This window comes from Neolamprologus multifasciatus, chromosome 18 (genome assembly GCF_963576455.1).
Source record: "Neolamprologus multifasciatus chromosome 18, fNeoMul1.2, whole genome shotgun sequence".
NCBI classification, from domain to species: Eukaryota; Metazoa; Chordata; class Actinopteri; order Cichliformes; family Cichlidae; genus Neolamprologus; species Neolamprologus multifasciatus.
Window position 1 is genome coordinate 35,178,346 of NC_140456.1, and position 20,675 is coordinate 35,199,020.

Here is a 20,675-nt window from a genome sequence, read left to right on the forward strand (position 1 = left end):
GTGTCCAGTCCACACAGACGTGGGTCGAAACCACAGTTGGTATAAAATAATAACTGAGTGAGTTTTTCTTCCTCGCCGCTGTCAGTGCGCCCCAGGGCGGCTGTGGCTACATGTAGCTGCCATCACCAGTGGGTGGATGTGTGTGTGAATGGGTGGATGTCTGGATACCATTTTTCTGGTTAAAGAGAAACTTTCCTGTCTACAATCATATTTGTGAAACGAGATACTTCCTCCATCTTTGTTCTGCTGTCAGGCGTGAAGATGACGTCCCCGTGATGAGCGCATCTCAGGTGTTTGAGGAGTTCATCTGCCAGAGGTTGATGCAGGGCTACCAGATCATCGTCCAGCCCAATAACAGAAAACAGCCGCCCGCTGTGGCCACGCCCCTCGGCAGCAGTCCGCTGTACTCCAGAGGTGAAAGAACTCTTTGTAATCTATTACATCATCATCATCATCATTAGTGTGAACAAACACAGGACGAATAAGCAGAAACAAATAAAGCAGCTGTACTTTGTTTGTGTTTACAGCTGAAAACTGAATTTAAAAGTTTTGTTTTTTTCAGTGTTTAGACGAAGGCCGGCTCGAGGTATGTGACAGTGCGAGCTCTGTTTCAATCTCTGGATGGTGGGGGCACGTGGTGGTGTTGGATATTGTTCTTTCAGAGCCAGTCTGTAGATGCAGACGATGCGTCTTCTGTTTGGGCTGCAGCTGGTTATCTGTCAACACTCAACCTTCAGTCATAATAACAGATGTGCCAGCTGTGGCGTCTGGCTCTTCTTAAAGGGAAACACCAGATGTTTGTCACCGCATGTGACCTGATTCTTCTCGTGTCTTCAGGCCTGGTGTCTCTGCGTCGAACGGAGGAGGAGGAGAGCGTCTACTGGCTCAGCATGGGCCGCACCTTCCACAAAGTCTGCCTCAAAGACAAGATCATAACGGTTACTCGCTACCTGCCAAAGTGAGTGCACCCGCCCCAAATACACCAACACAAGAACCAGCAGGCGTGTGCTGTCAGAGCTAACCTGCCCCCCCCGAGGAACCGAACCTGGAACCAAACTGACGTGTAGAAACAGACGAAGCAGCAGCAGCTTTTATTGAGCAATGAGATAAAAACAATAATTATTTGGCTAAAATCCAACTTTACTTTGTTGTAGATTGATAGCTTGAAGCAGTATTTGGAATTACTGAGCAGAAAAGTAATCTATTACTAGTAAAAGTAACAGATTAAGTGGTTGAAATGAACTGAATGTAACTGTTGGCTGAAGCTAGTAATTACATTTGTTATGTACGATGGAGGTTATGGAGGTGATGGAGCTGTCTGAAACAGAACTGGTTTAACTGGTCGCTGCGACTCCAGGACGTCTGACGTGAGCAGTTGTGAATGAAATCGTTGGCTGATGTGACGCGTGGAGACATAAGTGAACAGTTTGTCCTGTCGGCGTGAACGCCACGCTGTGCAGTAAAACACGGGACCAACAGCAGCTGCGTGTGTTGCAGGTACCCGTACGAGTCGGCTCAGATCCAGTACAGCTACAGCCTGTGTCCTCCGCACTCGGATGCTCAGTTTGTTTGCTGCTGGGTCGAGTTTGGACACGAGAGGCTGGAGGAGTACAAGTGGAACTACCTGGACCAGTACATCTGCTCCGGTGGCTCGGAGGACTTCAGGTAGCAGCGCTGTCGCACACGTTACTGAATAACGTCCCATATTGTGTCTGTAACATGCACACGTCAGTCGCTTCCTCTGCCTCCACAGTTTGATTGACTCGCTCAAGTTCTGGAGAACTCGCTTCCTCCTGCTTCCGGCCGGAGGAGCTCGCCGGGTGGCGGACGGGGAGGGACACTGGGACGTTTATGGGGAGGGAGCGGGTGCTGGAGCGGGTAACAGCGGGGACTGGGTCCTGTTGGACGGCTTCATTCGCTTCCTGGAGGGTCTCAACCGTATTCGGCGCCGGCACCGCTCTGACAGGATCATCAGGGTGAGATCTCCAGGCTGCCGTCACACAGCAGTACATCGTCTAATCACTGTTTCACTCCTCTGATTCACCTCAAGCCTCAAACCACTGAGTAAGTGTGTGTTGGCACTGACGCATCGTTTTCTTACCTGTGCAGCAGAAGAGTGCGCCCCTCAAAGGGCTCCAGGTGACCAGCCCGCTCTCTCCGTACCCCACTGAGCCTGTGGCGCCACCACAAGGCAAGAAAGGCACGTCAGCCTTATCAGCCCTGCTGGAGATGGAGCAGAACCAGAAGTGAGTGCTGCCCCGGGACCTGTGGCTGTCTGAGCCTTGTGTTCATGGTTCTTCACAGAACTATAGGACTTTATAATTATTCTGTGGTTTGATGTGGAGCGAGTCTTTATAAATGTTGTGCTTCCTGTCAGGACTCTGGAGGAGCAGGCGAAGCCCTCAGCAGCCGTCAGCGACCCTGCAAGTGTGACCGCAGCTCCCACATACGTGGACAGCCCCCGCAAGGTGAGGATGTTGTGTGCGCCCGGCAGAACACGTCCTTTTGCTTCAGCGCTGAGCTTTTGCAGACACGTGTGCGTTGACGGTGCTTTGGTGTGGAGCTCTTGTTTTCTCTCCTTCCATGTGCTTCCTGCTGTGATCTGTTTGGTTCCTGTTGCTTTGGGTGTTTGATCCTGGGTTGTGTTCTTCCTGTGTGCTGACAGGACGCCACCTTTATTTTGGATTTTATACGTAGCCCTCGTTCCTCCTACATCTGTCACTCTCAGGTTAGTGTCGGGGTTGCTGGGTGTGCATGTGTGTGTCGTTTGCTTTGCAGCAGTGCTCGCTCACACGTCATCCTCGCACTGGGATCACGTTTGTTTGCATGTTTTATAGCTGCTTATTGCTAAAGCGTTGACTCTAGTGTAGATTAGTAATAATCCAGTGCAGTTTCTGCTGGTTTCTGTCACAGACTCGGTCCCAGCATCACTAACATCTTCAGTTTCTCCGCCCGTCCTGTTTCCATGCACGATCAGGGCCTCACATGTGGTGCCTGTACATGCAGATGTTTGATAGTGTGCACATGTCTGTGTTGTACCTGACCACATCTGTATTGTCCTTACACTGGTGCTTCCATTAATGACGACTGTATAAACACAGAGAGACAAACTATAGAGCAGCGGTGTCAAACTCGTGGCCCGGGGGCCACTTGGGGCCCATATATTGACATGTAGAAATTAGGGCTGTCAACGTTAACGTGTTAACGCGTGGTAATCCGTCGTCACGGTTACGCAATTCAAATTGTCAACACAATGAACCCGTCTGGAGCGCAGAAATGTGTCTGTCCATGCATCTCAGGCAGTTTATATGAAGTGTGTCCACTCTGCGCTGCAGATGGGTTCATTGTGTTGTATACTTGGTTATGACAATGTAGGGCTGCCACAAACGATTATTTTGATAGTCGACTAGTCACCGATTATTTTTGCGATTAGTCGACTAATCAGATCATCATCCATTGGACGTAAAACGTACAGCTTATTGCACCAGCAGCATCTGCTCTTATATAACTATCATTAGCTTACAGCTTTAAGTGTTTAAGGTATGTGCTAACTAAAAATAAAGACAAGATGATAGTTTATTACATTTTAATGAAATTTGCAGATTGTTTCGGTGAAGTTTAATAAACTCCTTGCTATCTAAAATATAACAGGACACCGGAGTAAATTCTCCAGCATCTCACACTTCTGATAATCAGCTGTCTGCTTGACGTTTATTCAGCTGTGTAAAAACTATAACTTTAATCTCAGCCAAACCGATTTACTCAGGAACAAATAAAATACTACAAAAAGCCAAACAATAACATTTTTAAGTTATCTAAGTGACTCATATATCATGTTTAATCTGAGTAGAGAAAGACGGCGGTGGCTTTGAAAACGATTAGCCGGGAGTCCGGTGTTCTCACGGCTCTAGTTAGCCTAGCCCCCGGCTAGCTATCGAGCTAGTGGGTAACAGACGTCTCCGAAAACATCGGAGCGCTTTTGAAAATATGTGGTGTCTTGATAAACTGAGCAGATATTTGAGGTTTACACAGCTACATATGAAAATATGTTAAACATTTATTTTGTGACCCAGAAAGAATAATAAGAGTAATATTAAAACTAACTAGCTGCCGCCATTGTTGGAAACTGAGGCTGTGTCCCATTTCAGGGTCTGCACGCTTGAAGTACGCATTTTAAGTGCGGTTACGTCACCGCCACGCGGCGACGGCTGTCCCAATTCGAAGTGTACTTCAAATGCATACTACAAATGCGCCGTCGATTTCCCCAAATATCAAGCGTGGTCCGGTGCACGCTTCGTGGTCCCATATATCCCACAATTCATAGCGCGGCGGTAGGTGTGGATAATTTTGCTGCAAGAAGGGAGCGGCCGAAGAGTGAACTGTCAAAAGTAAGTACCGAATATGACGTCACTTATTCATGTGCGAATGTTTAATAACGAAGAACATTAAAACATTGCTGTTGGTCACATGCCGGCAAAGTTGTGTGACATTAGTGATGTTTGTACTTTCAGCATTAACTTGGTTTTAAAGCCTCTACTTCTAAATATACATATAGTCGACCTTAATCTTACAGAGAATCTGATGATTTTATGGATAATTAAAGTCAGTCATAGATAGATAGATAATAATCTGACAATACTATAATATTGGCCATATTATATTTACATTACCATAGTGAGATGACTTTAGTCTCATGAACAACATTAACTAATTATTATTTACTAGCTAGTCTTAAATGACTGTTCAGTACAGAAATGAAGCCCTTGAATCATGTTTTACAGTCCTGTGGTTTCAGCCTCAGATACTCAACTAATCAAAGTGATGTCATGACAAAAATGAATGACCAACAAAACATTTTTCTCCTTCATTTCTGTCACACAAAGCTGTATGTAACGTGTCTCGTGGTTAGTATCATGGTTGCTAGGCAACCTGAACAGCGCGACGAAGCATATACCGTCCCATTTCACAAGCCTCTCACTTCCGCACATCTCGTACTTATAGTACGCACCGTACGTAGTACGCCTAGTGCGCGTACTTCAAGCGTGCAGACCCTGAAATGGGACACAGCTTGAGCTGGGCCGCGCTATGAATTCTGGGACACAGCTTCTTCTTCTTCTTCTTCGGGGTTTAACGGCAGCTGGCATCCTTGTACATGCAGTGCTGCCATCTTCTGTTTCAGTCCGTTATTACACTCTTAAATCCTACTACTTATTCCTGCGTCTTTTGGGATCTTACAAAGCTTCAAACGACGCGTCGACTATTAAATCAGTCGATGATTTTGATAGTCGACGTAATCGTGACAGCCGTATTGTGTTGACAATTTGAATTGTGTAACCGTGACGACGGATTAACACGTTAATGTTGACAGCCTGGTAGAAATCTCAGTTTCTACAGTTTGAAGCGACTTTTTTGTTTGATGTTTTTATTAATGTTCAAATAAACACCATGAGCCGAGAGCACAAACATGCTGAGCCATCGGCTGAAAAAAAGTTTGTGTTGTTATACAATATTTGACATTTAAAAAAACAAAACTACATTTTAGCCGAGCTTGCATCAAAGTTCAGTTTTCATCTCAAGGAAAGCAGAAACTGTCATTTAGGCCACAGCTCAGGATGAGGCAACGTCGGCCACACGAGCTCTAAAACATTGTTATCTGCAGTTACCTCCAAGCACAGCGTGCTACTGCGACCTGTGACCTGTTTACTGCTGTCTCAGTAGCTGAACACAAAGGTAGCTTCCCATCAGCCATGAAACACACTGGGAATGACCTCCTGTCTTATCCCGTTGTGGGAACAGATGATTTTGTGCTAAGCGGCTCATTGCTGTGCAGATCCACACGCGTCCTTTGTGTCGGTGTGGCAGAGGCTGACACGCCTGCATGTGCAGAAGCCTCCAGAGTGACAAACAGTGTGTAATGTGGGAAACCTTTGTGACGTGTGCGACTGTGCAGCTGGCGGCTGAGACGAGCGAGGCTGCAGACAGAGGAGTTCAGCCCGGAGCAGCGGCGCAGCCTGCTGGAGAAGCTGCAGCCTGCAGCACCGACGTCAGGTGATCTGCTCTTTTATGTACTCGGATACTTCAGAAACATTAAGCTCATCCAAGTTTTCATGAGGTGACTTTAAAAGTCAACACTTTGAATATTTGTGGTTAAACTGAGATCGTTGCTTTTAGTGCCTCGTGTAGAGGACACGCCCACGTGCACGGAGCTGGTAACTATACTCACTGATGTGTTCACAGTGGGCAGTCTGCAGCAGGAGTCCTCTCTCTGTCCTCTTCCTCCACACTCATGGAGATCCTGGAAGCGATCAAACATCCCACGTAAGATCTTTTTAATGTCTCCTGATTTGTTTGGGCCCAACGAGTTGGTAACGGAGTAAAAACATAAGCTATGAAGCATCAGCACATGTATCTGCCTGTGGGCCACTGCCAGCAGGAATGGCCAAAACCAACGTGCTCAGATAAAAACAGGTGTAACCTACTTCAGGGTTCGTGTGGATCTCCAGGTGAGATAAGAACATTTCTAACAATCTGAACTTCCAAATGAAAAGTGCCACTTTGGTTTCAGTCGGTATGTTACCGTCGGGGCTGGGCCATATCATACCGTTGACGCTAACACCGGTGTAATTTTGGGCAACGATAAGAAAATGATTGTGATAGAATATGTGTAAAACGCGCATGCGCAGTGTCTTTGTTTACATACGCACATGGCGGCGACGCAGAATGAGAAGAGTGAAAGTGGATCGTTGAATGAAACAGATGAACCAGAACTGGTTTAGCTTTCGTCCGTCAGATACACAACAAAGCACTATTTTTGGTAGCGCATGCTAGCGGGCCGTCGTTATTACCGTGTTGTTTGGAAAATACGACGCACTCAAAATCAATCCTTTGATTTTTCTGAAAGTCGACAGAGCCCCTTATAATCCCGTGTGCCTTATGTATGAACTCTGGTTGTGTTTACTGACCTCGAGACGATTTTATGTGCACGGCGCTCGAAAATCTGTCAAATGTTTCAGTACGACTTTGCTAAGCTACGAAGCCGCACCGCTTCATGGATTGTCGGAGCATTACAGCTATCGTAGGCGGAGCCTCGCGGAGTGATACGTACTGTGCTTCAACATAATATTACCGTATTGTGTGTGTTTAACCTCTTTTTAAGTTTTGTGGATATTATACATGGTTATGCTGAGAATATGTCGGCCAGTTTCCACTGGAAATGCCTTTTGGTTAAACTGTCAGCAACAAATTTGCACTGTTAAACTTTTATATAACTTTAATGCACAAAACAGCTGCTTGTTTAAGAGAAAATACATTGATGTTTTTTGCACTAATAAAGTTGTGGAGTTGTAAAGTATTTTGTCTCATGTTAATTATATCATCAGTTATATGGTTATGACCAAAAATATTTATCACCATATACATTTGAAAATTTACAATATGGCCCTGCTCTGTTACTCTGTGTGGTCGTATTACAGGACGGGCGTACAGCTTCTCCCAGAGCAGAAGGGCCTGCCGCTCAACTGCTTTATCAGCGCAGAAGTGGTTCATTGGCTGGTCACTAACGTGGAGGGTGTGGCCACACAGGGGATGGCTGTGGATATCATGCAGGTAGGACTTCCTCGTGCCAACTTTGGTTCAGTGTGACGAGATGGATGTTTGTTGCTGCTGATTAGTGTGAGTCATAGCTGCAGTGTAGGCCACGCTGTCAGTTTGCAGCCTGCATGTGTCTCCAATAGTCAGATACGATGTAGCAAAGCTGTTTGTTAATGGAGGATCTGCGCTGCACCAGGAAGGACGGCCCCGTCGTGTTAGCTCAGCCTGTGCAGACGAGCCACGCAGATCTAAGCTGCTGCTTGAACCCTTGTGTTGTCCTCGAAATCTTTTGCCATCAAAATGTGTTTTTTATTCATCAAATGGTCTGAAAATAACAGGAGTTATTCAGTACTCTGCTATACATGATTGGAATAAGTTTTAAGTAATTTGATTTATTTATGGGGTTGTTATTGGATTTACTAACACGTGTTGTCCTCAGGGGTCAAAAACGACCCAAAGTGTTGCAAATGGCCACATTGTCACACAAACTGCTTTCAAACATCTTTGATCTCTGATGTGTAACAAGAACAAGATTGTGGCTCAAGAGTTGGGACTAGTAAAGCGCGATACAAATACAGGCCATTTACCAACAACACAATTTTTTACACAGCGCCAAATCACAACAACAGTCGCCTCGAGGTGCTTCATATTGTAAGGTCGACCCTTCAGTAATACACACAGAAAGTATGAAAAAGTAAAATAAAAATTTACCATGTTGTGGAAAATAATGATCAGTAGAACAAAGCAGATATTGTCCTCTAGTATAATGAGGAGGAATCAATGATCAGGAAGATCCAGAGTTAGAAGATAAAGAAAACATTTAGAGCACATGCTCCCCTTTCTCTGAAGAAGCCCCCACATCACCCACAGCAGTGGAAGAAGGCTATGAAGTGAAATAGCAGATGTGTCAGAGGACTGCACATCTTCCACTTCAGTTATGATGAAGATCGAGCAGGAAAGAGGAGTCAGCTGAGACAGATTTGCAGTAATGTGAGGAAACACTGATCTGGTCTTCTATCCTCCCAGTGACAGACGATGCATGACTCTCTCATGTGTCACAAAGACTCTACCACAGTCCAAGCACATGTGCCAGGTCCCATACTCCTTCAGTGGCTTTGCTACTCGAGTACTGAAAGCATTACACACAGTGTATTCTGCTTTTTAACGTTCACATGCTGATGGATGCATCAGAGACCAAGTTGTGGTTCAGTAACTTGCCCAAGGACACCTTGGTAAGAACTCCAGACTAGAGCACACAGAGATTGAACCAACAACCATCCAATCAGCAGATGAGCTGCTCTACAGCCAACTCAGTGACGAACAAGGAGGGACAACGAGAGAGGAAGAAAAATGGATCGAATGCAGCTGTAGGCGTACAGTGGTTTGCAAAAGTATTCGTCCCCCGTGAACATTTTTTACAAATAAATAACTGCAAAGTGGGGTGTGCGTAATTATTCAGCCCCCTGAGTCAATACTTTGTAGAACCACCTTTTGCTGCAGTTCCAGCTGCCAGTCTTTTAGGGTCTGTCTCTACCAGCTTTGCATCTACAGACTGAAATCTTTGCACATTCTTCTTTGAAACAGCTCCAGCTCAGTCAGATTAGATGGACAGCGTTTGTGAACAGCAGTTTTCAGATCTTGCCACAGATTCTGGATTGGATTTAGATCTGGACTTTGACTGGGCTGTTCTAACACATGGATATGTTTTGTTTTAAACCATGTCTGCTGTGTTCTTTGGACTTCATGGTGTTGTTGCTCCCAATGTTCTCTCAGACAACCTCTGAGGCGTCACAGAGCAGCTGTGTTTGTACTGACATTAGATTACACACAGGTGCTCTCTATTTAGTCATTAGCACTCATCAGGCAACGTCTATGTGCAACTGACTGCACTCAGACCAAAGGGGGCTGAATAATTACACACACCCCACTTTGCAGTTATTTATTTGTAAAAAATGTTTGGAGTCATGTATGATTTTGGTTCCACTTCTCACGTGTTCATCACTTTGTGTTGGTCTTTCACCTGGAATTCCAATAAAACTGATTCATGTTTGTGGCTGTAATGTGACAAAATGTGGGAAAGTTCAAGGGGGCCGAATACTTTTGCAAACCACTGTGTGTGTTGATTCTTACTGCTGTGCATCCAGTAGAGTCGCTACGGCCAGTTTATGACGTAGAATAGAAGATCGTCAGGTAACGAGTTGGAATAAAGTTGAATAAACCTTGAAACACAGAGATGATGATATTTTATACTTATTGTTTATAAACAGTCAAAACAAACGGGTCATTTTGAGGACAACAGATGTGATTATAAGTAGTTTAAAAACAGTTTTCTAAATGAACTTTGACATGAACCCGTCTGTGATCATCTGTTAATGCAGCCGACTCTGGTTGTGAAACAATAATCACAATAACTGATCATTTAATTTATTTATTACCCAAAAACAAAGAACATTTGGTATAAATGAGGTTTTATCAGACTTACATTTGAAATGGAATAAAAGTCAAAATGTTTGAATTAAGTTTTAATTAAAAGTGGGTGAAAAATCCACTTTATATTAATTATCAATCAAACCAGATCAGACCACAGCTGTGATTCTGTGCTGCCATTTAACATTTATAAATGCTTCAAAAAAACCTTTCTCACTGAAGTTCAACACACAGCATCTGTGGCTCATCAGACAGTCAAAATAATCTGAACATATTTTATTGTCTCGTTTTATTTTCACTCACAAACAGACGATGCTTCATGTAAACTGTCTGTGGCCCTAAAATGCAAAATGAAAGGTCAGTTCTGTGGTGTTGTGTTGGTCTGTAGTTAAACTCAGGTGAACGGCGGTCATGTTTGACCCCTGAGGGCCACAGCTGTGTGGTTGCAGCTTGCAGCCACTCCCACTCTCCTCCGCCATGTTATCTATGAATGCATGTTGTGTGGCGTCCACTCAGCAACTGACTTTCATGTAGAAAATGTTGGATGAAGGTTTGGTGACGCACGCCTCGGGGGACGCCATGCGCACCTTCGTCTACGGCTTCTACTTCTACAGGATAGCGGGCGAGAAGGACGGTGAGTGAACGGGCTCACGACAAACATCGTCTAACTTGGCGAATACATTTTAAACATGTGGTTATTCTCATACAGCCGTCTCCCCTGTAGGCGCCACCCCCCCGCTCTCCACCGCTGCAGGCGGGGGCTGGTCCACTGCAGCGCTGGAGGATTTTTCCCTGTTCCAAAGAAAGTGGTTCGAGGTGGCCTTCGTGCTGGAGGAGCGGCGCCCCTGCGACCTCCCGGCCTTCCTCCTGCCCTGGCTGCCCAGCCGGCCAGCTTCCTACGCAAGTAGGCACAGCTCCTTCAGCCGCAGCTTTGGAGGACGCAGCCAGGCCGCCGCACTGCTAGGTACACCCAGCCCGACCCACACGTCTGATGCAGTCTGATGCAGATCGGCCCCTCAGAGGGCAGCTGAGCCCAGCGTGTCACCAAAGGTGAACAGGCTGCATTTGTGTAGGGATGTTGGTGCAGTGCTGCACAAAGCAAAGGGGAAACCCTGAGTGATAGTTATTTAGGATTATGGCTGCAGAGCATCACGGCCAACATCTGCTCAACTCTGCACCTTCCAGCTTTCGGTCTTGGAGGCATCAACACTCGTGGTTTTCAGTTTGTACACATTTCCTTTGTTCCTCCAGTCTTTGCAGCAGCAGTCCTCACACAACATAGACAACTGTAGACAACAGTGACTCGATGTGGCCCTGATGCACAGTGTGCTGCTGTAACAGCTTCTTCTACCTGTAAAACCCACAGACGTAACATCCAAACCTCATTCACCATCGTTCGTATCGTCCCTGACATCGTCCTCGCCCTGCGCCGTCACTGACTCAGGGCTCAGCTGGCCTCACGGGGGCCTGCAGGTCTGCATGGGACAGCTGGTGTTGTGTTCTCCAGTGCATGCACCGTACCTGTAGTTCTAATAGCATCCATGTAATCAAATAGCCCCTCAGTGCATGCTGTGTGGTCAGTGCGTGAGCAGCAGTAGTTGCACTGGTGCTGTGGTGTCAGTGGCTGTGGGTTACTAGTGCTGTGGTGTGCGTTGTCCTCTCCTGTCCCTCTGCTGCCTGCACTCTGCTTCTTTCTTGCTTCCTGCAGCCATTAAATGCATCATTTGTTAAAACATTGCTGTTTTGCATCCAGGAGCTGGAATAATGCGCTCGCACCTGGAAACATGAATGATGGTGTTAGCACAGCGATGAAGCTGGTGCCAGTTTGCAGAGGTTCCTGCATCTGTGCAGCCATGTGCACGAAACATCTGGAGCTTCAGTTATATAATTATTCAGAATTAAGAAACAGAAATAATATTGTTGGCTCACATGTCTGCACCAATTCAATTCAATTCAATTCAATTCAATTTTATTTATATAGCGCCAAATCACAACAAATGTCGCCTCAAGGCGCTTCATAGATACAGAGAAAAGCCCAACAATCATATGACCCCCTATGAGCAGCACTTTGGCGACAGTGGGAAGGAAAAACTCCCTTTTAACAGGAAGAAACCTCCGGCAGAACCAGGCTCAGGGAGGGGCGGCCATCTGCTGCGACCGGTTGGGGTGAGAGAAGGAAGACAGGATAAAGACATGCTGTGGAAGAGAGACAGAGATTAATAACAGATACGATTCAATACAGAGAGGTCTGTTAACACATAGTGAGTGAGAAAGGTGACTGGAAAGGAAAAACTCAATGCATCATGGGAATCCCCCGGCAGCCTACGTCTATTGCAGCATAACTAAGGGAGGATTCAGGGTCACCTGGTCCAGCCCTAACTATATGCTTTAGCAAAAAGGAAGGTTTTAAGCCTAATCTTAAAAGTAGAGATAGTGTCAGTCTCCTGAATCCAAACTGGAAGCTGGTTCCACAGAAGAGGGGCCTGAAAACTGAAGGCTCTCCCTCCCATTCTACTTTTAAATACTCTAGGAACAACAAGTAGGCCTGCAGAGCGGGAGCGAAGTGCTCTAATAGGGTGATATGGTACTACAAGGTCATTAAGATAAGATGGGGCCTGATTATTTAAGACCTTGTATGTGAGGAGCAGGATTTTGAATTCAATTCTGGATTTAACAGGAAGCCAATGAAGGGAAGCCAAAACAGGAGAAATATGCTCTCTCTTTCTAGTCCCTGTCAGTACTCTTGCTGCAGCATTTTGGATTAACTGAAGGCTTTTCAGGGAGTTTTTTGGACATCCTGATAATAATGAATTGCAGTAGTCTAGCCTGGAAGTAATAAATGCATGAACTAGTTTTTCAGCGTCACTCTGAGACAGGATATTTCTAATTTTAGAGATGTTGCGCAAATGGAAGAACACAGTCTTACATATTTGTTTAATATGTGCGTTGAAGGACATATCCTGGTCAAAAATGACTCCAAGGTTCCTCACAGTGTTACTGGAGGCCAAGGTAATGCCATCCAGAGTAAGAATCTGCTTAGATACCATATTTCTAAGCTTTTCAGCGCCAAGTACAATGACCTCAGTTTTATCTGAGTTAAGAAGCAGAAAGTTAGCGGCCATCCAAGTCTTTATGTCTTTAAGACATTCCTGCAGTTTAACTAATTGGTGTGTGTTATCTGGCTTCATGGACAGATAGAGCTGGGTGTCATCTGCATAGCAGTGTAAATGTATGCTATGTCTTCTAATGATGCTGCCTAGGGGAAGCATGTATAATGTAAACAGAATTGGTCCTAGCACCGAACCCTGTGGAACTCCATAATTAACCTCAGTGTGTGAAGAGGACTCTCCATTTACATGCACAAATTGGAGTCTATTAGATAGATATGATACAAACCACTGCAGTGCAGTACCTGTAATACCTACAGCATGTTCTAATCGCTCTAATAGAATATTATGGTCAACAGTATCGAATGCTGCACTAAGGTCAAGAAGGACAAGCACAGAGATGAGTCCACTGTCAGAGGCCATAAGAAGATCATTTGTAACCTTCAATAAAGCTGTTTCTGTGCTGTGATGAACTCTGAAACCTGACTGAAACTCTTCAAATAAACCATTCCTCTGCAGATGATCTGTTAGCTGTTTGACAACTACTCTTTCAAGGATTTTTGATATGAAAGGAAGGTTGGAGATTGGCCTATAATTAGCTAAGACTGCTGGGTCTAGAGATGGCTTTTTGAGTAAAGGTTTAACTGCAGCCACCTTGAAGGCCTGTGGTACATAGCCGATTATTAGAGATAGGTTGATCATATATAAGATCGAAGAATTAATCAATGGCAGGACTTCTTTGAGCAGTTTTGTAGGAATGGGGTCTAAAAGACACGTTGATGGTTTGGAGGAAGTAATTATTGAAGTTAACTCAGAAAGATCAATTGGAGAAAAAGAGTCTAACTTAACATCAATGAAACTAAGAGTAGCTGTAGATAATATTACATCTGTGGGATGATTATTGGTAATTTTTTCTTTAATGATAAAAATTTTATTTGTGAAGAAGTTCATGAAGTCATCACTAGTTAACGTTAAAGGGATGGTTGGCTCAACAGAGCTCTGACTTTTTGTCAGCCTGGCTACAGTGCTGAAGAGAAACCTGGGGTTGTTCTTATTTTCTTCAATCAGTGATGAGTAGTAAGCTGTTCTGGCTTTGCGGAGGGCTTTCTTATAAAGCAACAAACTATTTCTCCAGGCTAAATGATGATCCTCTAAATTTGTGACACGCCATTTCCTCTCCAGATTACGAGTCATCTGCTTTAGGGTACGTGTTTGAGAATTATACCACGGGGTCAGGTACTTCTGATTAGAGACCTTAGTTTTCACTGGAGCTACAGTATCCAGAGTCGTACGTAGTGAGGAGGTGAAATTATTAACAAGATAATCGACCTCTGTTGGGGTAGCGTTCAGATAGCTGCTCTGCTCTGTGTTGGTACAGGGCATTGACGATGATAACAGTGGCTGGATTATATTCTTAAACTTAGTTACAGCGCTTTCAGAAAGACATCTACTTTGATAAAGTCCACTCTCCACTGCTGCGTAATCAATTATTGTAAATGTAAATGTTATCAAGAAATGATCAGACAGGAGAGGGTTTTCAGGAAACACTGTTAAATGTTCAGTTTCTATGCCATATGTTAAAACAAGATCTAGAGTGTGATTAAAGTGGTGGGTGGGTTCTTTTACATTTTGAGAGAAACCAATTGAGTCTAACAACAGATTAAATGCCATGTTGAGGCTGTCATTTTTAGCATCTACATGGATGTTAAAATCACCCACAATAATTATTTTATCTGAGCTCAGAACTAAATTAGATATAAAGTCTGAGAAATCAGACAGAAACTCTGTGTAAGGCCCAGGTGGACGATAGATGATAACAAGTAAGACTGGTTTCTGAGTTTCACAGCTGGGGTGGACAATGCTAAGCATCAGGCTTTCAAATGAATTAAAAGTCTGTCTTGGTCTTTCATTAATTAATAGACTGGTGTGAAAAATTGCTGCCACACCTCCCCCTCGACCTGTGCTTCGAGATTTCTGGTAGTTAGAATGACTCGGGGGTGTTGATTCATTTAAACTAACATAATCATCCTGCTGCAACCAGGTTTCTGTAAGGCAGAGTAAATCAATTTGTTGATCAATTATTAAGTCATGTACTAACAGAGACTTGGAGGAGAGAGACCTAATATTTAATAATCCACATTTCACTGTTTTACTCTTTGGTTCAGATGTGGATACTGTATTGTTCTTTCTTTGTGATTGTTTAAGTTGTTTGTTGCTGGTTTTTAGTTTGTTTTTTGTCTTTTTGGAAGCAGACACAGTCTCTATGGAGATGGGTTTTTGGGGGGGTAGCAGGAGGAGAGAAGCTGCAGAGAGGCGTGTAAGACTGCAACTCTGCTTCCTGGTCCCAACTCTGGATAGTCATGTTTTGAGGGGTTTAATAAATTTGTCGATATTTCTAGAAATGAGAGCTGCTCCATCCAAAGTGGGATGGATGCCATCTCTCCTAACAAGACCAGGTTTCCTCCAGAAGGTTTGCCAATTATCTATGAAGCCCACATCGTTTCTGGGACACCACTCAGACAGCCAGCAATTTAAGGAGAACATGCGGCTAAACATGTCACTCCTGGTCTGATTGGGGAGGGGACCAGAGAAAACTACAGAGTCCGACATTGTTTTGGCAAAGTTGCACACCGATTCAATATTGATTTTAGTGACCTCCGATTGGCGTAACCGGGTGTCATTACTGCCGACGTGAATTATGATTTTACTGAATTTACGTTTACCCTTAGCCAGCAGTTTTAAATTTCCTTCAATGTCGCCTGCTCTGGCCCCTGGAAGACAATTGACTATGGTTGCCGGTGTCTCTAGCTTCACATGTCTGAGAACAGAATCACCAATTACCAGAGTTTGATACACCAGACTGTATATGAGTACTTATTCAGAGCTAGTGTGTAATATAGAAAACAAAGAGTTTCCTGAGTGTCAGTCGGTGTCGATCCAACCTGGAGCATCGTCCATGAAGCCGTCAGCAGCTGTGCTCTTCATCACGCCCTCAGCCTCCTTTCCTTTGCTGCTTTGTCTCCCGTCTTCCTGTTTCCCACCCTTGTCCACGTGTCCTGTAGCTGCTACAGTTCCGGAGCAGAAGACGGTCACTCTAGACGTGGACGTCAACAACCGCAGTGACCGAACTGAGTGGTGCAGCTGTTATTACCACGGCAACTTCTCCCTCAACGCTGCCTTTGAGATCAAGCTGCACTGGATGGCCGTCACTGCTGCAGTGCTCTTTGAAATGGTAAGAACGTGTCCTTTTAAGAGCCGTCAGGCCGCCATAATCTTTATATGAAGCCAGAGGAAGTGTCTGATTCACAGGTTTTAACGGTCACTGTCCATCAGGTCCAAGGCTGGCACAGGAAGGCGGCGTCCTGTGGTTTCCTGTTGGTCCCGGTGCTGGAAGTCCCCTTCGCTCTGACGTCCTGCCTGTACGGAGACCCGCTGAGGGCGCAGCTCTTCATCCCTCTGAACATCCACTGCCTGCTGAAGAATGGCAGCGACAACCTTTTTGAAGGTTCCCGCCTCTCTGAGCGAGTCTTTCATGTGCGTCCGTGTGGCTCAGTGACAGCATGTGTCCTGTCTTCACACAGGCTTTGAACCGGAGACGTACTGGGACAGGATGCAGCTCTTTCAGGAGGCCGTCCTCTACAGGTTGTAGTCGCTGTTTGCACTGTGCTGTCAGCTACACGTGGAGCGTTAGCGCCAAGCTGCAGGGCTGAAAACGTAAAGAAAGGAGGAAGTTTCTGCCTCTGGAGGCCCTGCATTACTCTACTTCTAGTTTTATGACACGCAGGCTTCTTCTGTGATCTCTGTTAGAAACACTTCAGCTGTAGATTCATCCTCATGAATGTTCTGCTCTTTGTTTCTTTGATTTGCTGTTATCCTATCGATCTACGGCTTTATCTTGTTTCAATTTCACTTGTAAACGTTGGTTGACCCTGTTGCGCGCTGACGTTGGATACAAGCCGATTAGCTTTAGCTGCTAACTCTAAACATGGTTACTTATAACTAGGGATGGGTATCGTTTAGGTTTTATCCGATACCGGTGCCAAACCGGTACTTTTGATATGGTGCCGGTGCTTAAACAATGGAAAAAACACAAACTTTGTCCAAAAACCTCTCATGTTTAACTGTTTTCCACTTTTTCTTTGGTCATTTTAGCCTTTTTGGCCAGGGTGAAGGGAGTATCTGCCATCAAACAAGAAGACAGCCGCATGTAGCTATGATGGTGTTTGCTAGTTCACCTTACATGCATTAATGTAATAACGTGGTTAGCCTACTCAACGTAAATTACACACGAACAACAGCTACTCACGCAGAGAAGAACGGCTGCTGCTGCCATCATCATCCTCATCATTTCTGCTACACTGGCAGGGCTAGGGGCCAGGACTCTCCTCTTCGGGTTTTTGGGGGACGTTGCTAACTCCGGGTCGATAACAGGCACCACACCCGCAGTAGATGTGCTCGGTGTGAGGTCTCGCAGCAAGCTATCAAATACGGCGCATTTCTCGGCTTTTAAAAAAACGCTATGCGTCGCCAGGTGTTTCATCAGATTTGAGGTGTTACCTCCTTTGACAGCATCACAGTATCAGCTTAAAGCACTTGTTGCAGCTGCTGAGTTTGCTGGACCCGCCTACTATCCTCGGAAACTTAAAATGATTGGCTAGAATCTAAAGTGTATCACAGCTCAGGAGAAAAAAGCACCGATTTGTGCGCTGCTTTTCGGTCTGGTTACTACCGTTTATGTCAGAACCGGTGCCATCATGGCACCGGATACCGGTACCCATCCCTAGTCGCACAGGGTCAAAAAAAGTCGGATTTGATGCGCTTTCGCCTGCAGTGTGAACGTAGCCTTAGTGGCAGGATCACTTTTTAATTATTGAGAGACTTCAGCTGGTGTTAGGACGTCCACACAGTCTTCATGTGTTCACTAGTTTTTCTCTGTCATTTCTTGTGTTGTTTATTAACATCTAGTGAGAAGTTCATGCCATTTACAAATATATTTATTTAGAAAACTAATGTGTTCAATATTTATTTTACCTGCTGTAAATAATAAATGTAAATAATGCAGCACTCTCCACAAGACCATACATGACATCAATACTCTCAACTCGAATCTTCAACATGGTTATAAACAAAACTACCCATAGCCTTAAAGCACTTGTTGCAGCTGCTGAGTTTGCATCTTTTGCTGTGAAGTACAGCCAGACTTTGACCGCTTCACCTTGGACATTTTTAATCTGTAGCTCTGCTCTAAAAGAACGTACGTACCTGGACCCGCCTACTATCCTCGGAAACGTAAAATGATTGGCTAGAATCTAAAGTGTATCACAGCTCAGGAAAATAAAGCACCGAAATGTGCGCTGCTTTTCGGTCTGGTTACTACTGTTTATGACAGAACAGGTGCCATCATGGCACCGGATACCAGTACCCATCCCTACTCGGCCCCTTTCCTGAAATCAGACGTTTAAGATTTTCAGCTTACAGTTCTCCATCACGCTTCACGGGGCGTTTACGTGAACACTGTTCTCTTTCTACCAGGTTTGGCTTCGTGCATGACAAGTTTTCTGCTTCCACCTTTAACTTCCCGTCTGAGAACAAGCCTCAGTACATCCACGTCACAGGTTGGTCCCGTCACAGCACAAAGACCCACTGTGTCTGTGGGAAGCTGACCAGTTTCACCACCTTGTTTCAGGCACCGTGTTCCTGCAGCTGCCGTACGCTAAGAGGAAGTATTCGAGTGGGCAGCAGCGGCGCCGTAGAAACTCCACCACCTCCAACAGCCAGGGCCCGTTCGGAGGAGAGGAGAGGGTGGGCTACTACTGGGCCTACAACACCATGCTGACCAAAGCGTGGAGAACCGGCGTGCTGGGCGACGAGCGGCTGGCCGACCGGCTGCTCAGAGACTTCACCGACTTCTGCAGCAACAAAGACAACAGACTTCAGAGCTTCTGGGACGGCTGCCAGGAGAAGATGAACGCCAGCGCTCCCTGAAGCTGCTGCTGGCAGCTCTCAGCCTCACAACAGCAATAAAACTACACAACTCAAAGCTTCGTGTTGTTTATCGTTATCACAGATTTCACTTTTTGTTAGTTTTTACATTTAATCGTTTAGTTTTTCACATTTTGTTTTGTGGACGTGATTCGTTTATTTTGGGATTTCGTCCCATAGATCGAGGTGACAGCACCTCTGTCATAGAGCTCTCATCTATAAAGAGCTCAGCAGCAGCGGCTACATGTCAGCATCTGTGGTGACGCTGGAGAGATGGAGGAACCACCAGAGCCGTTTGCTTGGGTGTTGATGGAGTACAGGAACTGCACCGTCTATCGAGAAAACACAGGATCGGAGCTACGAGACGAGCTGTGCTCTGCAGGGACAGAAGCTTGTGAAAGTGTTGGGCGCAGACGGTGCTGAGGTCTACAGTCAAAGGTTTTAGGGTGGAGCCTCTGCAGAGGTGATGGACAGCTTGTGTAGGAGTTTGTGAACTATTAGGTGAGACTAAGGTGGCAGAGGTGGAGGGACAGAACGACAAAGGAAGCTCAGCAGAAACAGGATCCGTGTGTGAAGGTGGAATGAGAATAACAACAGTTCAGGTTGCACTTTGATGTGGATGTGTGCGAAGGAGGGATGGAGCAGACGGAGCTGCCAGTCAGCAACAGGGTGTAGATGTGCGTGCCACTCATCGATGGTCCACGCTGCACCGTGTTGATGTGAAGAAGTGTGTTTGGTGCTGGGACACGTGAAGACAGACTCAAAGCTATAATCACAGTTAGGGCTGCCACGATTAGTCGACTATCAAAATCGTCGACGACTGATTTAATAGTCGACGCGTCATTTGAAGCTTCGTAAGATCACAAAAGACGCAGGAATAAGTAGCAGGATTTAAGAGTGTAATAACGGACTGAAACAGAAGATGGCAGCACTGCATGTACAAGGATGCCAGCTGCCGTTAAACCCCGAAGAAGAAGAAGCTGTGTCCCAGAATTCATAGCGCAGCCCAGCTCAGTTTCCAACAATGGCGGCATTGTTGGAAACTGAGCTGAGCCAATGGCTGAGCCAATGGCTCAGCATGTTTGTGCGCTCGGCTCACGGTGTTTATTTGAACATTAATAAAAACATCAAACAAAAAAGTCGCTTCAAACTGTAGAAACTGAGATTTCTACCAGGCTGTCAACATTAACGTGTTAATCCGTCGTCACGGTTACACAATTCAAACTGTCAACACAATACGGCTGTCACGATTACGTCGACTATTAAAATCGTCGACGACTGATTTAATAGTCGACGCGTCGTTTGAAGCTTTGTAAGATCACAAAAGACGCAGGAATAAGTAGTAGGATTTAAGAGTGTAATAACGGCCTGAAACAGAAGATGGCAGCACTGCATGTACAAGGATGCCAGCTGCCGTTAAACCCTGAAGAAGAAGAAGAAGAAGAAGCTGTGTCCCAGAATTCATAGCGCAGCCCAGCTCAGTTTCCAACAATGGCGGCAGCTAGTTAGTTTTAATATTACTCTTATTATTCTTTCTGGGTCACAAAATAAACGTTTAACATATTTTCA

At 45.3% G+C, this 20,675-nt stretch overlaps 1 protein-coding gene across 13 annotated transcripts in view; it reads left to right on the forward strand.

The window, feature by feature from the left end:
* The window catches only part of depdc5 (DEP domain containing 5, GATOR1 subcomplex subunit), a 34,291-nt gene extending 14,533 nt beyond the window's left edge, over window positions 1-19,758 (forward strand). For 4 of the 13 annotated variants that reach the window (XM_085141155.1, XM_085141154.1, XM_085141161.1 and 1 more), the window contains 18 exons: window positions 254-414; window positions 563-586; window positions 838-958; window positions 1,498-1,665; window positions 1,754-1,976; window positions 2,110-2,246; window positions 2,378-2,468; window positions 2,666-2,728; window positions 5,951-6,048; window positions 6,238-6,318; window positions 7,473-7,605; window positions 10,552-10,651; window positions 10,727-10,981; window positions 16,187-16,356; window positions 16,458-16,629; window positions 16,706-16,766; window positions 18,657-18,739; window positions 18,811-19,758. In XM_085141155.1, the coding sequence (XP_084997281.1) occupies window positions 254-414; window positions 563-586; window positions 838-958; window positions 1,498-1,665; window positions 1,754-1,976; window positions 2,110-2,246; window positions 2,378-2,468; window positions 2,666-2,728; window positions 5,951-6,048; window positions 6,238-6,318; window positions 7,473-7,605; window positions 10,552-10,651; window positions 10,727-10,981; window positions 16,187-16,356; window positions 16,458-16,629; window positions 16,706-16,766; window positions 18,657-18,739; window positions 18,811-19,109 (2,440 nt within the window). In that variant the 3' untranslated portion in view covers window positions 19,110-19,758. The remainder of the gene's footprint in view (window positions 1-253; window positions 415-562; window positions 587-837; window positions 959-1,497; window positions 1,666-1,753; window positions 1,977-2,109; window positions 2,247-2,377; window positions 2,469-2,665; window positions 2,729-5,950; window positions 6,049-6,237; window positions 6,319-7,472; window positions 7,606-10,551; window positions 10,652-10,726; window positions 10,982-16,186; window positions 16,357-16,457; window positions 16,630-16,705; window positions 16,767-18,656; window positions 18,740-18,810) is intronic. The other 9 variants (XM_085141159.1, XM_085141163.1, XM_085141160.1 and 6 more) reach the window with 7 other exon arrangements.
* The last annotated feature ends 917 nt before the right edge of the window (window positions 19,759-20,675 follow it).